The sequence below is a fragment of the Nematolebias whitei genome, chromosome 4 (assembly GCF_014905685.2).
Source record: "Nematolebias whitei isolate Nwh7 chromosome 4, NemWhi1, whole genome shotgun sequence".
In the NCBI taxonomy this organism is placed as follows: Eukaryota; Metazoa; Chordata; class Actinopteri; order Cyprinodontiformes; family Rivulidae; genus Nematolebias; species Nematolebias whitei.
In genome coordinates, this window is record NC_056501.1 from 46249436 (window position 1) to 46267045 (window position 17610).

At 43.2% G+C, this 17610-nt stretch overlaps 1 protein-coding gene across 1 annotated transcript in view; it reads right to left on the reverse strand.

Moving 5' to 3' along the window:
* LOC119409151 (ETS-related transcription factor Elf-2) overlaps positions 1-12949 on the reverse strand; it is a 16587-nt gene extending 3638 nt beyond the window's left edge. The window contains exons 1-6 of the mRNA XM_037676014.1: positions 12660-12949; positions 6592-6675; positions 4646-4907; positions 4337-4432; positions 2685-2801; positions 115-198 (exon numbers count right to left, since the gene is read on the reverse strand). Of these exons, the coding sequence (XP_037531942.1) occupies positions 115-198; positions 2685-2801; positions 4337-4432; positions 4646-4907; positions 6592-6666 (634 nt within the window). The 5' untranslated portion in view covers positions 6667-6675; positions 12660-12949. The remainder of the gene's footprint in view (positions 1-114; positions 199-2684; positions 2802-4336; positions 4433-4645; positions 4908-6591; positions 6676-12659) is intronic.
* Between the last annotated feature and the right edge of the window lie 4661 nt (positions 12950-17610).

Genomic DNA, 17610 nt, shown 5'->3' on the forward strand with positions numbered 1-17610 from the left:
ACACACACACACACACACACACACACACACACACACACACACACACAGAACAGCACCATGACACACTGCGGACTGAACATCTGCCCACAGACACATGGACTGATCAGGACTGACCCTTTCCCTCCCTCGGCCTCTTCTTGATGCCAAGATCAAAGGAGCCGTTGGAGGCAGGCTGATGGGTTTTGGGTTTACGTCCACCTGCGCGCGCGCACACACACACACACACACACACACACACACGCACACACACACACACACACAAAGATTGTTACTGGCCCACTGACAGACTGACACGTTTCTGTGCACCGCTTGTGTTTGTGAGTTCTTTATCTTGGTCTTTTCCAGCCCGTCTCATCTAACAGCATCACAGAAGATCCACATTTTGATTGACACTTTACTGTCCGACATCCCTCAGCACCTGGAGCACCTGGAGCCTCAGGTATGAAAGAGTGCAGCTTTCACGCTGAAAGTTGGCATACGGACAAAAATGAGAAAATGTGTACGCACAAAAACATTGAGCACGTTTCTGTGCACGCTCCCTTCATACATCCCAGTTTACGTGGAACAGAGACCAGCAGCTGCAGCTTGGACGGGCCTGATTTCTCCCATGAACAAATAAATAAACAAGTGAGAATAAATGAGAATAAATTCACAGCAACCCCCCCGACTTTAACGCAGCAGGATCCAGATCAGTGTTTCCTCTAAGTAACTTGCCTTGGCAGAGCGCTCGTCTTTTCAGAGATTTTTGTTGATGTGTGTGTGTGTGTGTGTGTGTGTGTGTGTGGTGGGGGGGGACACGTCTGTGTTGCAGTGGCAGTTTCTCCACACAGTGTCAACTGAGGCGCGGGCAGGGGGGCGGGGTTTAAAGGAAACGGCTCGGGTCAACGTGAGGGAAGCCGAGTGCTACCTCTGTAGCTAGCACATCTGTATCGCGCTTGTCATTCTCCGATCTGTTACGAAGCCGATCCAGTGTCAGCTTATCTGCGCATGCGCTTAAAGTAAAACTTCCAGGTCGCACAGATCGCCGTTAATTTATTTAGAAAAGTACGATCTTCATGTTGCTAACTTACGCCACTCGTATTTCTGTTCAAATCAGTGACATATTGACGTCATGGTTAAAATGATGTGCAGCTTCACCACTGAGCGGCGCCGTTTCACCATGGGAACCATTCATTCTGGATCTTGCAGGGTTTTCTCATTCAGCCCATCACATACTTTAACCATGAGGTCAATATGTCAATGATTTGAACAGAAATACGAGTGGCGTAAGTTAGCAACATGAACATCGTACTTTTCTAAATAAATTAACGGCGATCCGTGCGACCCAGAAGTTTTCCTTTTAGCACATGAGCTACACTATGGATCGCTGGATCGTGCTTCCGTAACAGATCGGGGAATGACGGCGCACGCTGCTAAAAAGCTAGCTTAGCGCAACGTCAGTGCTGGCAGTTGTCCGGGAGTGGGGGGTGTTCAGTGTCAGCACAGCACTTCTTCTTGCCTGACACTTGACAGCAAAGCTGATGTGAACATGGACGGAGCCCTTCAGCCTCCACAAAGAGGAATTTAACATCTCCCATCCAGCTGGGACGGCTCAGGAAGGACTGTGAAATACCCGCCCTGTCGGCCAGCTCCCTCTGAAAGCTCCAGATGTAACGGAACTCCAGACTGAGGACTGGAACCAGTGCACGGCTCCTCCCAGTCTCCTACTGTAATGCTGGGGCCAGTTCAGCACAGAGGTCCAACGGAACGGCCCGGGCCTCTAAACCAGATCATAAGCGGTGATGTCCTCCAGTACACGCAGCCATGTGTCACCTTGCTGACCCCAGGTGACCTGAATCAATCTGCTGATTTCACACCGACAGAAATGAATTAGAGAAGTTTCATCATTTTCTGAGCCTCACAAGCATCAACGATGGGTGTTAACATAAAAGAAACAACAGTGACATGGACTAATGTTGTTTTTTATTTTTGAGCTGAATTATGGAGCTAGAAGTAGTTCAGCTCATCGTTCACATTTAAACCATAAATGTTCAAACTCATGAGAAAACGTTGTGTTTCATGCTCCTTACATAAAAACCAGTTATAAATTTGAGTGTTGGGAAGTTTTGGTTTGATATCACTGACTGAAAAGTTTAGTGTGGAGGTGAGCCCACTTTCAACCAACGTTCCTTTTCTAACATCCAGATGTGCGGTGGGACCTGGCACCGTTTGCACTGTTCGTGCACGAGGCTCCCGCTCTTCTTCTGTGCGTGCTGAGCAGCAGTTTGATCTGAGCTGAACTTGTGGCCTACAGCTTCCTGAGGAACGTCAACAAATCCAAAGCACAGACCCTGTTAAAAGCACGGCTCTAGATTCTGTCGAGAGCTACTAATCATTTTCCTTGGTCCTCGTCTTTGATTCAGCTCACACTCAAAGTGCTCCTTGGACGGCCAGGACCAATCAGAGGCAGATCCTCACTTGTGACTGGCTCAGACCCTCTGGACAGGAAGTGCTTCTGAGTGTGAAATCAGGCTTCACAAGCTTAATGTTGCTAGATATCTTAGAGATGAAGAGAGAACCTACCGGTGGGTTTTAATAAAGAACGGCCCACACCTGCACAGTTCAGACTTTACTGCGTCAGTGGAGGTTACAGAGAAAACTTCAACGTTCAAAGTCAATGATAAAAGCTGCAGAACTCTGCTGACCTCCTCTCTTCTTCTTGGCGACAGGTTCACAGTCAGGAGGGATGGGGAAGGACTCCTCCTCGATGGGTCCGCACTCTGTGGACACCTCCACCACCGTCTCCATCATCACGTCCTCCGCTGCAGAGACAAAACGCACGTCTTCATCTGCTGGAGCTCAGAATGTTACAAGAAACCAGAGACGGGTGTTTCCTGCCACAAGGCAGCGTGAATGATTAAATACTGCTGGACCAGCCAAAGCTCACTTCAAATACACAAACAGATGAAAGGAGCACGAAAATGAGTCAACAGCAGAAAAATTACTGCAAAACTGAAAATAGCTTGACTCAGCAAAAACAAGCTAAAAGCATCACAAACAAGCTGAAAGCAGCAAAAAAGACCAAATTACATACAAAGTAGCAGGAAATAAGCTAAAATTATTTAGAAGCTCAAAGTAGCACAAAAAGCTGAATGAAGCCTGCAAGTTTTTTCTTTCTGCTAATTCCAAACATTTTTTTCAGATTTATCAAAACTATAAATTTTCAGAGTGACAGGAAATTAGAATAAAACCACACGGCAAACAGTTTGACATGAAAACATGTGTGTGCACGTTTAGTCACAGGATCTTTACTCAAACCTTGTCTTTAGAGATCAGATTGAAGAAATATAAATTTAGTGTGCAGTGAAAGTGTTTTCACTCAGACCACCGTTATCAGTTACTGTAATGTCCAGACAATAAGCTGCTACTTTATTCACACGCTCCAACACTTAAACAAAGATGCAGCTAATGTATGGATGTTTACGGCCCAACGAGCTTCATGTGGCCAAAACATTCAGCCTCGTCACATCAGACCAATGAAACTGTCCGACTTTAAAAAATGTTACATTTACTCAGATTAAACTTTTGATCTGTCATCTATGTTATATTACGAATAAAATATTGACATTTGCCATCTCCACATCATTGCACTCAGTTTTTATTCACAATTTGTTTAGTGTCCCAACTTTTTTGGAATCCGGTTTGTATATATGTGTATATATGTATATGTGTGTGTGTGTATATATATGTATATATATATATATATATATACACACACACACACACACACACACACAAATATATTTTTTCTTTTTAAAGTTAGTGGGTGCGGCTTATATTCAGGTGTACTCAATAGTCCGAACATTACGGTAATCTGAACACAATCTGTCCAGAGCCAAGCAGAATTTAAATGTCCATTATTTTAAGACATTAACTCATGTAGCAGCAGAGCTAACCCTTTCACAGACGTCTGTTTTCTGACAGAGACTAATCAAATGTGTGGAGATAAAGTTCTGTCTTATGTTATGTTGCTGTGATCTAGCAGGCCGGCACAGTGTTATGTCCGACTTCATCTGCAGTCTGATCTACAGTGGCTCGGTGGGCTCAGGGGGCGGGGCCAAGCTCAATGTTGTATTTAGCTAACCTCAAAAACTACAACATAGAAAGTTTTTGGGTGGGATAAATCATTACATTGGTAGTAATATTATCTCATTGTTGACAAATTCATTTGATTAAACTAACATAGCTCAGCTTGTTGTTAAACATTCCTGAAGACCTGAGGTCTGTAGGCACAAGACCGAGCTGGACTCAGAAGTCCTGTTAGCATGTCCCGGTGTCAGAGAGCTGCCGGGCTCACCTGAGCTGCGTTCACTGTGCAGACCTCCTGGAGACTCCATGTGGAGGAGAGCCTCAGCTGCCTCAAACGTCTTGTCGAAACACATCATGTCTGGACCTGCACACACAACCCAGTGAGAAGCTTTAAACGTGTCAGCACACACTCACATCAGACCATCTAACATCAGCTTCTCCTGCTCAGAAACACTTCACTTCTTGTGGACTTCCTTGTTTTGGTGTTCAGGGGCAGGCTGAGCCTCCCTTCCCATTTCCTGTAATCTGGTGCTGAGCCTCGTTCCTGCCAACAGGGGGCGGGCTCCATCAGTCTCACCTGTCTCCACCACCTCTGTGACCACCTCCTGCTCCTCAGCCACGTCCTGCATCAGGTACGTCCCGTCGTCGTACACCAGCACCTGGGCCGAGTAGCACTCCTCCACCTGGGCGCTGGGCACCTCCTCCACGATGACAGCAGGACAGCCTTCCTCCTGCAGCACCACCCCCTCCTCTTCCTCCTCCACCTCCTCTTCCATGATTACAGTCTCCATATCCTGCTGGACAACCTCTTCCTGCTCCTCCTCCTCCTCAGTGGGCTCCTGTCAGACACAGACAAAAAATTAGGCGCAAGCTGATCTCATCAAAGGTTCAGTTTGGAAGTTCAAAACCTGAAGGTCCAAATGATTGGACCGGACCCTTAAAAACTGGGCTGCAAATGTTAAAGTTTGTCTGACACAAAGTGGTCAGAAAATCAAATCAAAGCAGACTTGTTACAACTCTGTAAACATCTTGTCTCATATGTGGACGTGCAGCGTTCAATACGAGGTGAAAATGATCCAAGCTGTGCAGCTTCACGGACACTTGTGACTGTCGGCAGCAACAAGTCACTCAGTGCAGAAAGAAATCACAAACCATGCATGAAAAAACTGCAGCAGAGATGTCACTCAAAGTTCAAACGGGTCAGAACGTTGGACTTTAATTTGTTTTCATCAGTTTTGACTCAGTCACAGTTTGAGGATTTTTTTCAGTGTTCAGCTCATTTTGAGCTTCAAATATTTTGCTAACTTTTCTGTTTTGATACATGAAATGATGCGCCTGTCCCTCAGTGTCCGTCCTTCTGGAGGACTGAGACTACGTGCACGCTGCAGGTGTTAACGTTCAGTCAGGTCTTTCAGTTTGATCGTTCACTGACCTCCATCTGACTCCAGTGTGACCCGTTACAGTTCTGAGAAAGAAGACACGACGTCACACGCAGCATGCTGTGTTTAAGGACCTAAACATGGATGCTACAGATGTTAGCATGTGTGATTCTGAGGTTCTTATGTGACCTGCTCGTGTGGTCCAGACTGTGTTTACATTTAATCTATGCCTCACCTCCGGAGCAGCGTTGTGTTTTCTGAGCCGGAGCGACTTAACGAAGGTAGAAACTAACTCGAGAACCAATCCCATCTGGTTAGCATCGATACGGCCCGACGCTAACGTTAGTTTCAGATGCTACTGTAGATTGTCAGTCATCCAGGACGTGGGAAATTAAAAGAACAAAACGAAGCAACTGGACTTTTGTTCTGTAGCCAAACATGAGCGGAGTTCCAAGATTGAAACTGAACAACGTTGGTATCGATCTGCTCACCCCGACCTAGCTAATGGAAACATATGATAAAATGCAACATGAAACATTCAGTACCGCACAGGAATAAGAGCCGGGTCAGATTAAGAGTAAAATCAGATTAGTCACATTCAGCCTGTCATGAAAAGATCCACATGGACCTGCAGTTTTCTGTCAGATCCACCTAGAATGCAGAGAACACTGAGCACCTGCAGACTTCGTCATATTTGAGCTCAAAACATTGTGTCTGAACATGGTCATGGTCATCATGCAGGAACATGTGATGAAAATGATTAAAGTTTCTGCTGCTCAGTCAAAGAACGTTGAAGCTCTGACTTTTCATTTTCAGTCTGAGACGGTTTCTTTCTGTCTGCCTCTCGTTAACCTGGCAGTCAGGGAGTGACAGACACAGGTGTGTGGTTACCATGGTGACCACACTGAGCCATTGGCAGCTGCTTGTACAGTTCAGACATGAGAACGTTGGTGTTGGTTCAGAGTTTAGATGATCACAGCTCTGTTGGAGGCTGTGCTGGAACTGTTCTTCCAAAGTGCTCGTGTTATTTATTTACTCCATAACATTTGAATCAGTACAGTCAGTTCACCATTACTGCAGTGCAATAAACACAATAAAATGAGCTTCATCTAATTATTGGTGATTATGGGATTGAACGTCTTACCTGCTGGGACTCGTCCACCACAGTCACGTACTCCACTATGTTCCCTCCTCCATCTGACACCACCACAGAGGTCATCACTCATTCCTGCCAAAAACAGGAACATTCAGCAGGTCAGGGACAAACGGGCCAACAGAACCCAGCTGAGGCCGCTCCCAGGGCAGGACTGCACACCCTTTCTGACTGTTAGCTGCTCAACAACTGTGGCTCTGCGTGCTCTTCCTTTACACTGTTCAGGCCTTCTGCTCCGTGCTTGACACAAAATATGCTGATCAGTCCAAAAACAAAGCAAACCAAGCACGTTGTGAACCGTGGAGCATATTCAAAACAACAAAAACATTTTGTCACATTCAAGAAGCGAGAGTTCCACATAGAGCACATTATACGCCCCTCAACAAACTATTATACGGCAATGTATAGCAATGGCCCAGACAAGCAATGACCTTGTACAACATTTGACCTTGACCTTAGAGCTGGTGTGATGAAGTCTATGCAACTCTCCGTCTAATGATGATGCATGTGTACGGAGTTTCATTAAATTATGTTGAGCGGAGCAGAAGTTGTGGGACTTCACCATAATCCAGCCGCCTTCGACAGGCGAGCTGTGTGAGTTTAATATACGTTAGTTAATACCTGCTGGTGTTCATGACACTAAACTGCACAAGTTTATACTAAGTCTGTCACATAATAAAGTACAAACATCTTCAATCAGCAAATCTAATAAAAACTGGGCTTATTGATTTTCAGACACAAATGCAGAAAAATCAAGATCTAATATCAGTTTATTACACTTCAAATCAAAGAGACGTCCTCGTTTACACACTTTCTCCTTTCCAGGTCGTGGTGAGCTGGAGTCTACCTCCAGTTCCTGTGTGCGAGGTGGGGGACACCCTGGACATGTCTCCAGTCCATCACAGGGACACAAACAGCCCTTATGCACTGTGAGGCCCCGGCCCAGCCTGGACTGGCCCGACCCGGGTTCCAAGTGTTGGCATTGGGCAGTCTGGCTCAGTTCCAGCTCCATCTTTGGAACTCAGAGACCTGGGGTTCCATTCGGGCCGATGCAGCAGATTTGATGTGAGCAGACGGCTGGTCATTGATCGGGAGCTCATGTCACAGATGAGTCTACTCGAGCGACCGCACCTTACAGTCACTTACTTCAGCTACTGGTTTCTGGCCAGTTGTGGGATAGAGCTCCTATTTTTCTTTAGAAAGTAAAAAAATTGCAAACGATAGCACCAGTGCCCTGGACAAACGACGAGATGCAGCTATCGCTGACATCCTCTTACTTCCTCCAGTTATTTAACAGTCAACAATGGTGTACCACAAGGCTCAGTCTTAGGACCCACCCTCTTTACAATCTACATACATAATGTAGGTAAAAACATCCCTAATGCATCCATACATTTCTATGCTGACGACACAGTTGTTTATTGTCGAGCTAAAACAGTTGCTAAGGCTTTCCAGCTTCTGAAATCTGCATTTAACTACATCCAGACTGATTTGTTTCACCTCAGGCAACTTGTCCTAAATGCCGAAAAAACCAAAGGGATGCTTTTTTCAAATAGGAAGTTGGTCCCAGCAGTTCTTCCTCCGATTTTATCCTCAAATGGTGTCCCCATTGAGTTTGTTGATTCCTATAAATATTTGGGTATCTTGGTCGACTCACATCTTTCTTTTAAGCTCCATGTGGAAAACTTGGTAAAGAAACTGAAAGTTAAACTGGGTTTCTTTTTCAGAAACAGATCCTGTCTAACCCTGAATGCTAGAAAACGCCTTGTATCTGTGACTTTCCTTCCCTCAATTGATTTTGGTGATATTATTTACATGAACGCTCCTACAAGAACCCTGCAGATGTTGGATGCTGTCTATCATGGTGCACTAAGATTCATAACTGGCTGTGATTATCGTACCCACCACTCCACCCTGTATTCACTGGTTAACTGGACATCATTAACTTCACGCAGACTCTCTCACTGGTACATTTTCATCTTTAAATCACTTCTTGGTCTGCTGCCTTCATACATCTCCTCCTACATGTCTCTGCGTGAGTGCAGCTACGGAGTGCGCTCTCAGGACATTATTACCTGCAGTGTTCCCTCAGTGAGGACTGAACTAGGCAAAAGGACCTTCTCCTACTCCGCTCCTGTCTCCTGGAATATCTTACAAAAAGATTTGAAGCTCTCGACCTTGACCTCTCTAAGTGGCTTTAAGAATCTGTTGGACTCCTGGCAGGGACCAATGCAGACATGTTCCTGTTTTTAGTTTTATACATTTGTCTTGGAATCTAGCTGTTTTTTTTGTTTTGTTACCTTTTTCCTTTTAGCCATCCTATTTGTTAAAAAAAAAACAAAAAAAAACTGTAGTATGAGTTTTTATAACTGTTTATTGTTGTTGCTGTTGTCCATTGTTGTCATCTTTCTTTGTTGAAATCAGGTCTCTCTTGTAAATGAGTCCTCGAGGCTCAATGGGATTTACCTGTATAAATAAAGGTTGATTGACTGATTTGCGCAGTCTTGCCGTGACGGAGCCAGGGAAGACCAGAGCTGGGCCACTTGTAACCAGCCCAGGCCGGACTGGGTTTTACGATGCATAAAAGGCAATAAAGACAAAACAACTCTCACTCACATAATTATAAGTGAACCTAACATGTGTTTTGGGTCTGCGGGCGGAAGCCGGAGAACTTGGAGAACACCCATGTTTGCACAGGAGAACATGGGAGAACATGTAAACTCTACCAAAAGAAAAACTTCCTAATGCCTAGATGCAGCCTCACATCAAAATGTCAGCTGGTACCTCACTTACTGTCAGTTATCATGCTCACAACATGCTCAGATAGACTGAGGGGATTTCCAATTCCCACTTCTCGCTCTGGGACAGGAGACAATAATCGCTTGAGAAGCACCTTCCTACAAAACCTGTGACAAGTGAGGACAAACACCAGTACCCCTGACAGCTGCTGATCTGGATCTGCTGTAGGCACTGAAACCAACAAGGTCAGATGGAAACACATTATCCACAGTGTTGTGTTCGGCTGGACCAGTGCGATTTACTAATAAAGTTTTCAGTGTTTCTCCTTCCATTATACAAGGAGGGCGCCCCGCCCTTCAACAGAACCGAGCGCCCTGCCTACTGAACATCGTGGTTCAAAACAATCAAACGAAAGTTAGAAAATCCTGGTTAATTGAAAAGGTTACCTAGAATTTGTTTTGCATAGATTTAGTTAATTTATTAGCAACAAACAATTTTTTTGCTAAGTTTTTCTTCATGACCTGCAACAGCTGAGTTAAATGATTTCCAAAACAAAACAGATGTGTGTCATTTGCAAACAGTATACTTTAAATGTTTTGGGACTTTAAGGTTATCTTGTAAGAGGGGCCCCAATACTGAGCTTTGAGGAACACCACAAGAAATGTTCAATATATAATTTAAAATCTGGCACACAACTTTGTATTTTAACACTGAAAATAAAAACAATTTCACCATGTTTTATAAAAAACTATGTTTTACTGCCCATCACTAAAGGAGGTTTTTTTCTTCTGTTTGCCAAATAGCTCATATACCAACACTAATTTTAATGAAACTTCCAGAAAGTTTCATTCATTCATCCTTTATTTAGGCAAGTTAATCCCATTGAGCCTCGGGGACTCATTTACAAGAGAGACCTGATTTCTTTAATAAAGAGTGATGACAACAACAACAACAACAACAACAACAACAACAGACAGTCACAAAAGAGGCATACAAATTTAATTTTCTTTTTTTGGTTAAATCAAAACAAAATAGCAACCAAAAGGACAGTCAAAAAGAAAAGTAGCGAGGAGAAAAAAACAGCTACAGAAATCACTAGATGTACATCTACAAGGATTCAAGGTTCTTTGTTTCCACCACATGTGGTGGAACAATATTGTGTACACAGGATCCCAATTACATCCAACAAAAGTATAAAATGTAAAAGAAAAACGGTAATAAGATCTAAGATAGGAACTAAGATAAACAGTAATAAGACTATCTCTATCTCAGGTACTCCGTTAGACTGGTTCAAATCATATCTCTCTGACCGCACCCAATTCATTCAGCTCAAATCCTTTCGTTCCCAGTCTTCCCCCGTCTCCACGGGTGTCCCCCAAGGCTCTGTCCTCGGACCCCTCCTCTTCATCATTTAACTCCTTCCTCTAGGTCAAATCTTCCATAAATTTGGTGTCCATTTTCATTGTTATGCTGATGACACACAGCTCTACTTGTCAACAAATCCAAACTCCACCCACCCACCCTCAATCCTCACCGACTGTCTAAATGAGCTAAATCACTGGTTTTCTAACAATTTTCTACAACTAAACAGTAACAAAACAGAAATCATTCTTGTCGGTACCAAAAACTCTCTTTCAAAATCAGAAAATCTTCTCATCCCCCTTAACAACTCTGCTGTCCCCCTCGACACCACTCTCTCCTTCACTTCACACATCAACAATGTCACTCGGTCTGCCTATTTCCATCTCCGAAATATTAACCGTCTCCGCCCTTCTCTCACACCCCGCTCCACAGCCATCCTTGTTCACAGTCTTGTGACTTCTCGGATTGACTACTGCAACTCCCTTCTTTATGGCCTCCCCAACAAATCTCTAAAGAAGCTGCAATTGGTCCAGAACTCAGCTGCCTGTGTCATCACTCAAACCTCCTCCTATAACCACATCACTCCTGTCCTGCAGCAGCTCCACTGGCTCCTGGTTAAATCACGCATCATCTTCAAAATTCTTCTTCTCACTTTCAAAACTATCCACAACCTTTCCCCTCCGTACCTATCTGACCTCCTACACATCTCCATCCCCTCTCGCTCTCTCAGATCCTCCTCTTCACTACACCTCCATGTACCCTCTGCCCGCCTCCACCATGGGGAGCAGGGCCTTCACCTGCTCTGCCCCTCATCTCTGGAACTCTCTACCCCCTGACTTAAGAAACACCACCTCTCTTTCTCTATTCAAAACTGCTCTGAAAACACATCTCTTTAGACTCACTTATCCTTAACTTTGCTGTATGTATTTTATATTCTTTATTCCTGTTGATCTTTGTTCTTACTGTAAAGTGTCCTTGGGTGTCATGAAAGGCGCTTTTTAAATAAAATTATTATTATTATTATAAGACTGCAACGGACTCCTTGTAGGAATCAATCAACGCTACAGCCAATCAACCTTAGCAAACAAAAATGACTATAACTCTCAGTCCATTAAATAGATATTTAGCTAAAACTCACTGTGGCAGTGGCTTGGAGTCAACTTCTCAGAGCACATGCAGTCTCACAATCAAATAGTTGTTTACGAGGTTTTTATTGCTTATGGAGAGAGGAACAGACTCCTTCAGGTAAGAAACGTGTATGTCTACCGGTAATAAGTAAAAACAGAAATGTGAACAGCAGATCCGGATTGTTTCACTTTCTCTAAAGGAAGTGAAGTTTGGGAAACAACCCACACCTCCCTACACCTGACTACTACTCGGTTTCACCAACATTTCGCTCTACACTCACATGTTCTACACTGTGTGAGCTCAAATACATCTAAACCAACTCTGTTAACAGAGAAGATGAGCGTTCCTCAAAACATGAAGCTCTGGGGGGAAACGGAAAGAAAGCCGTCCTCATCCAACAACAAAAGCCGAACCCTGGTAGAGTCCATGAGTTCAGAGCAGCTCGTCCTCAGCAGCGTGGATGAACTCTTTCTGAGCGGGATGTAAACAAGCTGCTAGCTGCTGCAGCACAAACTCCACGGCTAACTAGTTAGCTTAGTTTACAGGGATAATTTAACTCCTGCTATTTAAAGCACGGCCAAAGTTGAATATTATATATTGTAACACAAACTAACACGTTTATTTTGTAAGGCAGAGCTCCGCCCTAACCTCGGCAGTTTTTACTGTAATGTTTTCCTTTAGCAGCAGACGGCTGCTAAAGCTAGCCACCACAGTTTAGCTGCTAACACAACATGCAGCCCGCTGGGAGCTTTAAAAACATCACAGCGCTCCAAGTTGTGAACTCTTTACAGTGCGCTGACGTCTTTATGCAGATAATTTCATCTCCTCACCTTGTTTTGATTTGAATTGTGGAAAGAAGTAGCTCCACGGCTAGCTTAGCGTCGGTTGGGCTTGACGTCTCTGAAGCAGGCCGAAACGGCTCACTACTTGGCTCGCATTAACCCGGGTAAAAAGTGCTCGCGGTCACTAAGGTCACTTCGTGAGGTCCTTACTGACGGCCCGAGTTAAATCCAGCAGGTTTACGCAGACACAGGCGCCGAAATCAAGTTTTGATCACCGCTGGTTTGTTGCTGTCCGTTAGCTTTCCGGTGTACCGCCTCTTTCCTACGAACCGATCCAGCGGGCCGAAACGTGCCTACGTCACGGATACGTAAGTTCTTACGTTACGCAGCAACGGTCAGGAAGCGCGAAAAGAAAAGTGCGGTAAAGCCCTCCCCCCGGACCAGTCTGTCAATCAAGAGTGCTCGATTACAACAACCTTTACAGCTGGGCCGTGGTACGTTTCACGACGTGCATTAAAGTTTAAATTTCTTTTAAATCCCAGGATTTATTTTCTTCCAACTTTGTGAGAAACATCCTTAAATAAAATAAGTAGTTAAATTAATAGTAATAAATTAAATAAGTAGTTTTGAACACAAGTAAAAAAAAAAAAAAGTAGTAATGTTTTTGGTTTTTTCCAACCTTTATTTATACAGGTTAGTCCCATTGAGCCTCGGGGCCTCGTTTACAAGGGAGACCTGATTTTAACAGAGTGATGACAACAATGAACAACAAAGACAATCATAAAGGATGCGTACACATTTTTTTTACAAGTGAAAATAAAATGATAGTTAAAAGGAAAAGTAGTGAAAAACAGCTAAGTTGTAAGGTGGTGTAGAAAACTAAAACAGGAACATGTCTGCATAGGTTTTTGCCAGGAACTTAACAGATGTTTAAAACCACTTAGAGAGGACAAGGTCGAGAGCTTCAGATCTTTGTGCAAGATATTCCAAGAAATTAGTGGAGTAGGAGAAGGTCCTTTTGTCTAGTTCAGTCCTCACTGAGGGGACACTGCAGGTAATAATGTCCTGAGAGCGCACGCTGTAGCTGCACTCGCGCAGAGACATATAGGAGGAGATGTATGAAGGCAACAGGCCAATATTTAAAGATGAAAATGTACCAGTGGGAGAGTCTCTGGAGTTAATGATGTCCAGTTAACCAGTGAATCCAGGGTGCAATGGTGGGTACGGTAGTTACAGTCACTTATGAATCTTAATGCACCATGATAGGCAGCATCTGCAGGGTGATTGTGAGGGCGTTCATATAGATAATGTCACTGTAATCAATGGAGGGAAGGAAAGTCACAGTTACAAGGTGTTTCCTAGCATTCACAGTTAGACTAGATCTATTTCTGAAAAAGAAACCGTTTAACTTTCAGTTTCCTTACAAGGTTTTCCACGTGAAGCTTAAAAGAGAGATGCGAGTCGACCAATATACCCAACTATTTATAGGAATCGACAAACTCAATACGGACACCATTTGAGGATAGAGGAAGAACTGCTGGAACCAACTTCCTCTTTGAAAAAAGCATCCCTTTGGACAAGTTTGAGGTGGAGCAAGTCTGTCTGGATGATGTCAAAGGCAGATTGCAAAAGCTGGAAAACCTTAGCAACTGTTTTAGCTCGACATTAAACAACTGTGTCATCAGCATATGTAAGGATGCACCAGGGATGCTCTGACCTACATTACCTATGTAGATTGTAAAGAGGGTGGATCCTAAGACCAGTGTTGTATAAAGTACCTCAAAGTGATACTTCAGTGACAGTACAAGTATCTTACCATAAAATTACTTTGGTAAAAGTTAAAGTCTCCTTTAAAATATTACTTACGTAATAGTCTTAAAGTATCGGACATTTAATGTACTTAAGTGTCAAAAGTAAATTTCTCTTATAAAATGTACTTAAAGTAAGAGTATTAAGTAAAACCTGGGACCCTGTGTACATAATTTCACTCCACCACATGTACCACATGAGGTGCGAATGACAATAAAGAATCTCTGACTCTGACTCTAAAAGTAAAAGGTTAGAATTTCCAAAACAGAACGGGCACTGCCTGCTCTCTGGGGAGAGGGTGGCCCTGTGCCAGTCGCCGCCTCATCCCCCCATTTTAAACGCACTATATAACAACATGCATCAACATCTTATTTGAGTGGAAGGAGGGAAGAGTTGGGTCTTCCAGTTTTTCCTTAAACCCTCATCCTTAACATGTGTTTTGTTTTTTGTCTTTCAGATACACCTGGACCTATACCTGGACCTACCATTCTGTGTTCGTCTGTCTCTCCTTCCTGTCCTCTCAACCAGCCGGTCAAAGCAGATGGCCGCTTGTCCTGAGCCTGGTTCTGCTGGAGGTTTCTTCCTTTTAAAAGAGTTTTTCTTTCCACTGTTGCCACTGTGCTTGCTCAGGATGGGAGACTGCAACAAAGCCAAGATTCATCTTGTCTGCTGGATTCCTTAGATAGAGAACTTTACTAATTGGCTTTTATGTATGTGAATGTTTCTGTAAAGTGCCCTGAGACAACTTTGTTGTGATTTGGCGCTATATAAAAATAAACTGCATTGAATTGAATCCACAGTGTCAAAAGCTTTAGACAGGTCTAAGAAAAGTGCAGCACAATAATCCTTAGCATCCAGTGCTTCAACAACATCATTAAGAACCTTCAGTGAAGCAGTGGTTGTGCTGTGTTGTTTCCTGAAACCAGATTGATGTGGAGGTAAGATATTAAATGAGTCCAGGTAATTTTTGATTTGAGAGTTTATCAGTTTTTCTAGAACCTTGGCTAAAATGCAGAGTTTAGAGATTGGTCGATAGTTGTTCAGTGAGGTGGGGTCACCTCCCTTCAGCAAAGGAAGAACAAAGGCTGTTTTCCAAGTGTCTGGGATGGAGTTTTGTCTTATGGAGAGATTGAAGATGTGGGTCACAGGGACTGTGATGATATGAGCAGCCAGCCTTAAGAAATAAGGTGGAAGTTCATCTGGACCTGCAGATTTTTTAGGATCAAGATCTTTTAACAGTTTATTGACCTCACTGACTGAGAATGGAGAAAAAGAGAAGGTTTGATTAACTGAAGATTGACTTTTAGCAGAGATCTATTTTGTATATGTTTGACTTTTTCATTTGCCCATGAACAGAAGAAGCACCGAGTGACGCTGCGTATTAAAGTATCCTGATCCATGCTCAATAATCCAGGTAGAAAAATCTAAAATAGTTAAATCTGGTCCTCTGGACATTCAAAAAAACAAAACAAAAAAATTGTAGAAACACTCATCAGAATGACTTCTTCAGTCTGAGTTTTTAAGACTGTTGATAAGACTGAGCTGAATACAGCAACTCAGACTGAATAAGTCCTTCAGATGAAAAATGAAACATTTCTACAATTTTTTTGTTTTGTTTGTTTTTTTTAATGTCCAGAGGACCAGATTTAACTTTTTTAGATGCGTGTTAAAGTACATTAAAATTGTAATGTCTTTAAACCCCCACAGCTGACTTTCCTCAATCTTGGTGAGAAATGTGTTTTAAAAGTGTAGAGTCAAAGTAACAAAGTCTAGGTGAAATATTGCCTTTTTTGTAGTTATTCTCCTCCCTGACTGCCAAATTATTGACAGTAAGCAACGGTGCATGCACAACTACCGCCCAGCCATAAAGGTTGTTAATAGAGCACTCTGAATTTTGGCGAGAGTAACGTTTCCAAGTGTGACCAGGGATGGCTTTACCACAGTGAAAGAAACAAGGACAAATTTGCCTGTGACTCACCTACTGTATTCAAACATGAACATGTGAAACACTGCACCTGAGCCAATGCATAAAACAGCTGAGAGCACACACATTAACAAGGCACTGAGTTAATGAAGCCTTCAATTAACACCAGCCCTATGGTTCTGATGGGTTTCTGCTTAGTTTGCTTCAGAGTCTTACTAAATGAATTCAATTCAGTTTATTTAGTGCCAAGTCACAAGAAGTTATCTCAGGGCACTGAACAGGAACATTCACATATATGTGGCGGCTGTGGCTGAGTGGTTAGAACAGTCGTCCTCCAATGCAGGAGTTGGGGGTTCGAATCCACCAGCAGTCACATGTCAAAGTGTCCCTGGGCAAGACACTGAACCCCTCGTTGCCTCTGATGTGTGTCCCATCAGTGTATGAATGTGAAAAAGTTCCGATTAGTCTCTTTAGAATGATTTGTTCAATTAGCTTTGTATAGATCTAGTAGAGTGCTGTATGAATCGGTAAATGAGGACACAGATTGTTGTGTAAAGAGCTTTGAGTATCTTGATAAGATAGAAAGGCGCTATATAAGTACAGTCCATTTACCATTACATATAAAAAAAATAATTTAACATTATTTATCTGAGGAGCAGACTGCTTTGAGTTTAACTCCATCACAGAACTCTCATCTTGAGCAAGCATGAAGGCAACAATGGAAAGGAAAAACTGCCTCATGAAGAAACCTTTAGCAGAACCAGACTCAGGACAAGTGGCCATCTGCTTCGACCGGCTGGGTTTGATAGGAACAGATACACAATGGCAGGTCAAGAATCACATGTTAAGATAGAAATAGTTTCAAATTAAAACTATCAATATTAGCCACAAAAAAGGTTAAATCATTTCATCTGGACCAGTTTCTTTAAGGGAGAAATGTTTCGTCTTCCATCCAGAAGACTTCGTCAGTCTGAGGCCTGCCAACCAGATCTGTACCATTAGTAGCCTTCATTGCTGTGTTTCTTTTTTTATTCAATTTTAGCAATTCATTTAAGGAAATGAGGTCAATTTGTCATCTAGTAGTCTAAGCTTAAGGCAGCATGACGTAACTAAGTGTAATTCTGAATCAGGTAAATATCCATCCATCCATCATCTTCCTCTTGTTCCAAAGTCAGGTCGTTGGGGCAGCAGCTTGAGCAGAGAGGTCCAGACGTCTCTCTCCACAGCCACCTCTTCCAGCTGTTCTGGGGGACTCCAAAGTGTTCC